General features: G+C 31.0%; 1 protein-coding gene across 1 annotated transcript; it reads left to right on the plus strand.

Moving 5' to 3' along the window:
- Positions 1-1,813: 1,813 nt before the first annotated feature.
- Positions 1,814-2,910, plus strand: LOC149209096 (casparian strip membrane protein 1-like). Its single transcript, XM_089394212.1, has 3 exons — positions 1,814-2,034; positions 2,143-2,266; positions 2,382-2,910. Exons 1-3 carry the CDS (start codon positions 1,814-1,816, stop codon positions 2,607-2,609), a joined length of 573 nt encoding a protein of 190 aa, XP_089250338.1. The 3' UTR covers positions 2,610-2,910.
- Positions 2,911-8,751: the final 5,841 nt, after the last annotated feature.

The raw sequence follows: 8,751 nt of genomic DNA on the forward strand, positions 1-8,751 counted from the left end.
TGAATTTTTTCATGTGACCTTTTAGGCGAATATGGATTTGACATGGAACGCCAATCTACTTGAGCTAACCCTTGGAGCTAGAAGAATATTTGGAAACAAGCCATATTAATTAACCATATTGAGACATTATCCAAATCAAACTTGGGTCTCATGGTTTTAAATTGGGGGGACATACCCCTTATGTGCACCTTGAATGTGTCTATAGCTAGGCTTAAAGATCCCCACCCCTTCATTTTTCTATTAGAATAACATTAATGAGATTTGAATTTGAATAAGTCACTGAAAATTCCAATAGGTTTCCCATGTCACCACATGTTCATGTGAAACATTTTTGTTAGCATCTATATTTGTGTTATGTTGTAATTATGTTTAGTATTGATCAATAGGCTTAATTTTATGGAATAGGGTTTTGAGAAATTTCATTTAATTATCAATAATTATTAAATGGATGGTAGGGATTTAACCTCCATTTAATATTTTAAAATATTCTTAATAATAGTCATACATCAATGTTTATATTTATCTAGAAAGTAATTATGCCCTTTATATTTTTTTAATTGAATTGATTAATTAAAAAAATGTCTCATAAATATGACTTATAGTTTTTAGGCTTACAACACAGCTTATTTACATTTTCAAAATCTCCCTAATAAATTAAAAGTAAATATTTATAACTAAAAAATTAATTACATAGATTTTTAACTATATATATTTACCTAATATATCCAATAAAAAATAAAATAACTTTTATATAACTATGTACTCAATATTAATCTAATACATACCATTTTAAAATAATAATAATACATACCATTTTAAAATAATAATAATAATAACATATGACTCTTTCTATATACTTTCTTAAATACACAAATTATATTTTCATTATTTTTTTATTATTGCTACACATATTATAAATTTATTTTAATATACCAAGACACTTATTTGTATAAAAATGGTTGAATTAATTCAATATATTGAACAATCGAAATTAAACTTATTATCAACCAATTTTTTTATCATATATTCCTTACACTTAATTTAAATTTTAACAACGATATATATCATTTTACATTTCTCCTTCATATTTTTAATTCCCCAACTTAAGGTATAACTCTCTGATACTATTTCGACAATCCAAGACACGAGGACATAGAGAAAGGGACCACAAATAGCCCTATCGTAGCACTAAATTATAAAAAGACATATCAACTCTTCCAACTAGTATTCCGTCATTAGTTAGGCGAGACAAATTCTAGCTTGTCAGGCATTGCCCATGTCAACCAGCAGACTTTCTCATTGATAATATGAAGAAAAACATGTCACATTTCACCATGATGTTTGCAATCAGGTACATACACAAAATTGCGAAGACCACTAGAACAAGCAGAGCATAAAACAAGCAGAGGAGACGAAAAAGATGGTTAGTTTATTGATATTTTAGAGAACAGCTCTGCGTACCTATGCCCATTGGCCAGCTGCTCTCCATCGCATGTTCAGCGGAATGATGAACATTCGTTTGGAATTAGGTTTTGTGGAAGCAGGTTCATCTAATGCCTGTCTATCGCCACAGATTATAACCTAAATCTATACAATAATTATCGGATTCTATCTCTGGTTTTAATGTAAACATTTGTCCACTCCTGCTAGATTTTCTCTATAAATTCACAGCCACTTTAGACGGAATTCGTACCCAAGTCCTCAGAATTCCTCATTCTGCACTCTCCTTCACTTAGTGTATTGCCACTTTGGCCTCACTGTAAGGTTCACTTACAGATCTGTTATATTTTTTAGTTCAATCTCAGGCCTAAAGATGAAGGCAGAATCAGGGAGCGCTGAGGCTAAGCTACCACTTCCCCCTCCAGTGGGACGTAAAAGAAGAGGGTTGGCAATTCTTGATTTTCTTCTGAGATTGCTTGCCATTGGAGCCACCCTTTCTGCAGCTATTGCCATGGGCACAAATAATGAAACTCTGCAGTTTTTCACCCAATTCTTCCAATTCAATGCCAGATTCTACAACCTATCAGCCTTCATGTACGTATAACGCTACTCTTCCAACTTTTTTCAAATAATTAGTGAGAATCTCAATCATACTGTATCTTTGAAATAATTGCGGAGATTTATTGTTAATTATGAATTTAGATACTTCGTGATTGCCAACGCCACTGTGGGTCTATACCTACTTTTATCGCTCCCCTTCTCCATCTTCGACATAGTGAGACCCCGTGCGGCAGCCTTTAGGGTCTTACTCATCTTCTTCGATACGGTTAGTATGCATTAATTCATACTGCTCACAGGTTTTTTCATATAAATGTAAAATGTGGGTTTGGTCCATGAAAAATACAAGAGAAGAATCAAGATAATATATATTGTAATTGCAGGTGATGGTGGCTGTGTGTACATCTGGAGCAGCAGCAGCAACGGCAATAATGTATGTGGCTCGCAAAGGAAACACCAAAACCAACTGGTTTTCCATCTGTCAACAGTTCAATTCATTCTGTATCCAAGCCACCGGTGCTCTTGGTGCCTCTTTCGCCGCAGTTGTCTTCCTAATTCTTCTGGTTTTGTTATCGGCTTCAACTCTCCACAGGCGCCGCGCAGAGTTTTAGGGCAAAAGTTAGATTATACCGTTACTGATTATGTTTGTGGCTCTGTGGTATTTATGTGACTCCAGGGTAATGCGTCCATATTTTTCTTTTATGTTTGGTTTGATATTTGGGTTCAGTCACCTCATCTTTCTGCAGTATATGGTAGCCATTAGTGCTTTCGATATTTGGGTTCCTCAGTCATCTTATCTTTCTGCAGTATAGCGTAGCCATTACTGCTTTCGATCCTGAGGATGAAAGACATCTATGTATTGTGTAAAGTTCACATTGTAAATATTTTTAGTAGTAAGGTAAGAAATGTGACTGGTAGTGCAGATAATTGATTTTCTTTTATTTACAAGTCTCAGAGAAGGATATATCTTACTCTCTTATGGATGTTCTACCATAGATTTTAAACGCTTATTAGATTGAATTGAATAGAGTACTTTAAAAGGGTATAATTTTGCTTTGAAAATATATATATATTTTTAGGTTATAATTATAAAATTTTGGTACTCTGATTTTTATGTGGTTGAATCTTTCCGATTATTTTTTAAGTTGTTGAATGCTTTTTACCTTCTGATTAAAAGACTTCTGAATCAAAATTTTACAAGATTAAAAACATCCCACTCCAAAAATGAGAAAGAAAAAAGTTGCTCTCTAGAAGAATACTGCCACTCATTAGAGAACGAGGAGATTGAACTCCCCTCGACAAATAATCGAAGCAATGCACCTCCTATTAAATGCATCCTAGGTCAGATTCTCTTTTGCAATGCCATATAATATAAGACTTAATACAAGTACTGTGTTTAAGAAATGCTTAATTTTTACATGCCCTTGTAAAGTGTATTCTAAACACCATACCCATTATACAACACTCTTCCTTATGGACTCTTATCAGTCTTTAACATATTCTGTGAAGAAGTGATCCGCATGGCCGCGTATTATTATCTAGTTCAGCATATTCCATTCAGTACAGTATTGTATTTCAGTTAAGTGCTCTGCACGGTAAAAGATACCATGTGATATTGTCTTTCTCGTAAGTAGCTAAATGTCATTTGAAAAATTTGAGCATGTAAATTTGCATTTTTAAGAAATAAATGCTCTATAATTTGTCAAATTTGGTAGAAATTAGGGTAGTTATATTTCCAATTTAAATTTGTCAAATAGTCAGAAATATCACATGTTTTAAATAATCAAATTATATATATCTATATTCTTTTTCCACTTCATATTACATTTTATATATCTATATTCTTTTTCCACTTCATATTACATTTCCACTTTCAGATAAACAATCATTTTTTAATTTAATGTATTCTTTATTTATTTATTAGGGTGGAACTGAAATATTATTTTAATTATTTAAATGAACCAAGCCATAATCAAATTAAAAATGCATTATTATTATTTACATAGTTTTAATTTAACAATATTTCTTATTTAAATTTTTTTTAGAAATTTATATTTGCATTAAAATTGATTTGAATGGTTTTTAAAGAAATTTGTTTTGTTTGCTAGATAAAATGAGTTTTGAGATGACTCTTATGATATATGGTCCAAAGGCATCTAAGCCATCAAAATCATCAGAGATCACACCGGGTCTATGTCACACCAAGATTTAGTATGGACATCACACCAGGCCTATGCCACACCAACAACACTTAGTATGGACATCACACGAGGCCTATGCCACACCAACACTTAGTATGGACATCACACGAGGTCTATGCCACACCAACACTTAGTATGGAACACACATTTGCCCACAACATTTACAAACAAAACACCTTGGCACTATCTCCTCCTCTAAAGATTATTTTTTATTTTAATGTAATTTATTATTATTATTATAGTTAGTGAAACAGTAAAACTTTAAATTCTTTTAAAAATTTAGTTAAAAAATATAAATTTAATTCTACCCTCCATATTATATATATAGTTTTCTTAAAATAGAACTACTTTTTAAATTATTGTTATTTAATATGATATTTACCCTCCATATTATATATATAATCTTTTTTTAAAAATACAACCACTTTTTAAATTTTGCTATGATATTATCTGAAGTTATGTGATAACATTTATTTGCCTAAATAGACACTCTATAATAGTTGTGTAGAGTTAGATGACATAAGAAATACATATTTTTTATATTGTAATTTTGTTTTTATTAATCACCATGTATATATCACATTAAAATATAGAAAAAGAGAAAGAAACAAAATTATTTTAACTTCCAAGAAGCTAAAGATAGCCTATGGGACATATTGCTTCTTCATCTTGTTGATGTATTTGACACTTTTCCTGTGAAACCTCAAATTAAATGCTTCGTCTTGTCAACAAACTCCCATATTCTTAAGAAACCCCTCGCTAAATAGATTAATGCTCCGTCTTCTCAACAAACTCCCATATTCTTAAGAAACCCCTCGCTAAATAGATTATCCCAAGAGCTAGTAGCTAGAATATTTGCATAGCTTTCTCTGTTGTATTTGAATGCCTTACATTGTAAAATGAAATTCTTTTATGTTTCACTTTTAAAAAGGTACATACTCTTTCCTCCCACACTTATTTTGCCACCCTGTTTCACAACTGATTTGATGAGAATTAGTGCTTAACTCACTAATAAGAAGTTTGACTCTCCAATAAATATTGGCCTCTATGTATGCTTTTTGTTGATGACTATGAGTGGGATTAAAAACTTCAATATACTATTTTTTCTTTTTCCCTTTCTCCTTATTCGAAGCCTCTATGTATGCTTTTTGTTGATGATTATGAGTCGGATTGAACACTTCAATATACTATTTTTCTTTTTCCCTTTCTCCTTATCCCAAGTAAGCTTGTGGAACTTATCCATAACAAAATATTTTATCTCTTTACTAGGTATGGGGCACACGTTCAAGCAAATACCCCATTTGCTAAACCATTTTTTATTTTGCTGCATCCAACTCTTCTTTTTTTTGCACAATATGTCATTAAATACAATCTTAGGCCATATGTCCTCTTCGATTTGCTCAATTTTTTTAAATACTTTATGACTCACACCATAACAATTGCTTCAATAGGAGAAACCCCTATTTCACTTAACAATATAACATAAGGAACCACACTTTTAATTTTGAATTTGTTTGTAATCAAACTCTGATTTTTCTCAATTTGTTTCCACTACATGTCGGACTTACATGTCATAATTGTTCACAACCATAGAAAATCACCTAAATCACTAGAAGCCCACAAAGAGTTTGAGTGGTTTTCCAGTCACATAACTTTGCCTCTCTACACCTATTTTGGAAAGCATAAAATTCTTTCCAACCCCCAAAGTTATTTTCTTTCTACAACCATCCCAACTTAAATTTTTGTTGAAGTCAATTCTAAGGTATTTGCAATCTACAACTTCTTCCAAAATTTTTCCTTCAAAGTAGAACTTATGATGATTATGTTTTATTTTCTTAGGGAAAACCATTACTTTCCTTTTGCTAATATTGACTTGCATCCCCACCCTTTTACAAAAATGCTCAAGGGATAGTAAGCACTCTTGCAAACCAAGAGTAGATTTAGCAATCAAAATGAGACCATCTACATACAATGTAAGCCTTACAACAAAGTTGCCCAAATGGATTCCTTCAACCCCTTCTGAATTTAACTGGTCCTCAAGCTTTCCGATATATAAACCAAAAATGGTAGGAGATAATGGGAAACTTTGCACCCCGATATCGCTTATAAAACTTTTAGAAATGTCCGTTGAAGTTATTTGATGCCTCTTGGCCCTTGGTAGATCTAGAGTTAAGATGGATCTAGGCAAGTCCATATTAAATTATAAAGGGAATCTAGGAAAACTACAAATTAATAGGTGATCCTAGGTAGCTTAGTTATTACCACTCAAGTTAGAAATGATGTCTTAAGAAAAATTGCATAAAATATTATAAAATTATTTGTCCAATGCTAAATTAATAGTGGTGAGTATGCAAATCAAATCCTATATTATTGTTTCCTCAAAAACTAATAAATTAATATGTGAAATGGATAAATTAATTTCATTTTTAGGCACTAGGAGTTGCTTAAATTTAGGTGGGTAGTAATCACTAGTAAGTCTACACATTTAATCAAATCCTATAGTATTGTTTTCTCAAAAACTAATAAATTGAGATGTGAAATGGATAAATTAATTTCTTCTTAGGCACAAGGAGTTGCTTAAATTTAGGTGGGTAGTAATCACTAGTAAGTCTACACATTTTTAGTTTTACTCACAAAAGTACTTATGGAATCATAAATAATGGAAATTTTATTCGTACCATTTTTTATGCAAAGACATGTCTAAATTATGGTGGAAGTAGTTGATGAAAAATATATTATTTACCTCAGTATGAGCTATTTTTGGATTTTATTTTTATATGGTTTTGTTATAAATATTAAGAACAAAAAATCAATACACAAATATCTAAAACTAATGCATAAATATTGCAAAGACATCTATAAATTATGGCATAAAATATATTAGGAAATTATCTGCATTACATTATATTGTGTAGATACTGTAATAACGCCTTCAAAATATGGCCCAATATGATAGAGATGTTGTAATGTAATATTTAACATTTTGGAAAAGTCAAATTACATAAAAATTAAAATTAAAATAGAATTAAAAATAATAAAAACATTAATGTAATGTAAATAAAAATAAAAATTACCTTATAAAAGTGAAATAAAAATAAAAACGACTCATGGTGTTAATCCATGGTGTTGGGACCCATGACCCATGGTATTATTCCTCGATCCATCTTGACTTCAGATTAGAGTTAAGATCGAATTAGGCTCTCTTAATAATATTGAAAATTAAATATTTATTTTCGAAAGTTAAACATTATAAGTTGCATTGGGAAACACTAAACTAATAATGATCAACATGAAAATCAATTGTAGTTCTACCTTGGCAAGGACTCAAAAAATCATTGTTGAAGAAGGAAAAAAAAGTAATCAAATGCCATTTTGAAATCTCCTTAGGCCCCCACACACACATATATGAGAAAGAAAATTTAGGACATTTATGAAAATTAAAATATATAATATGGAAATTTATAAGATTTATATAAATTGAAAAGAGAAGGTCAAATAGAAATTGGAATAAATCGAAGATTATACAATATTTTATTCATTTAAATCAATACTTTAAAACTTGGGTATATAAAAATTTTGGGCTAATTACTACAATTAGTTTTTAACAACTATATGGTAGCAACTTCAAGTGTAATTATCATTTAGCTATGGAGGAAGAAATAACATTAAGGAATAAGTCGGTGTATCATTTGCTATTTTTCTTTATTTAAAACAAAACATGATGGATGTCAAATGAGACTCAACCACTCAACCTGGTGGTTCACAACTCTTCAAGAGTTTCGCATGCTACTAATCATGCTCATCACATGACTTGGAAGAATTCATTAAACCACTACCCCAAATGCATTCCTTGCCCTTACATTTAATCCTATGTGCAATCCACATATCCTCCATGCATATAACTTGAGACTGATCCATGTCATCCAGAATTGTTGATTTACATGCATTATCCAAGAGCTTTTCTTTAGTTGGTGTTAGCAGAATTGCATTAAGAGCATGTAAAAATTATATGTGAAAATACTTTAAAAAGAAGAAACATAAAGGAGATCATAAAGACAACGCACACAACGTTTGATAACAGAATTAATCCAATGTTAACTATGTCTCCAGATCCTAATTCAATAGTGGGGAGGTCACTTCATTCATCTCATAAAAAGGAAAGGCAAGTACATGGAAAAATACAACATTATACCCAGGGAAAATTTTAAGAACCCCCCCTAAATTTACAAATATAATAAATGGGCGAATCTCCATGGTATATAGGAAAAATGGAAGGCGATTTTATCAATAATATAATATGTATATATAATTTTTTGGCGAATCTCTCACTAGGCATGGCGAATATTTTACTCAATTATAAAATCTTGTAAGATCTTGGCGAGTCTTTCACTAAATAATAAAACTTTGTAAAGTCCTAGTGAATCTTAGCATAGGCTACATGTTCGTTTAATTCCCCCATTTAAATAGGCTACATTCTAGGTGAATACCATGGGTCAATACCATGTGCCATTTTGGTGAATACCATGGGTCAATCCCATGTGCAATTTTTATT

The sequence above is a fragment of the Pinus tabuliformis genome, chromosome 1_2 (genome assembly GCF_031772625.1).
Source record: "Pinus tabuliformis cultivar Carrire ecotype Pingquan chromosome 1_2, CPIR1, whole genome shotgun sequence".
Lineage (NCBI taxonomy): Eukaryota > Viridiplantae > Streptophyta > Pinopsida > Pinales > Pinaceae > Pinus > Pinus tabuliformis.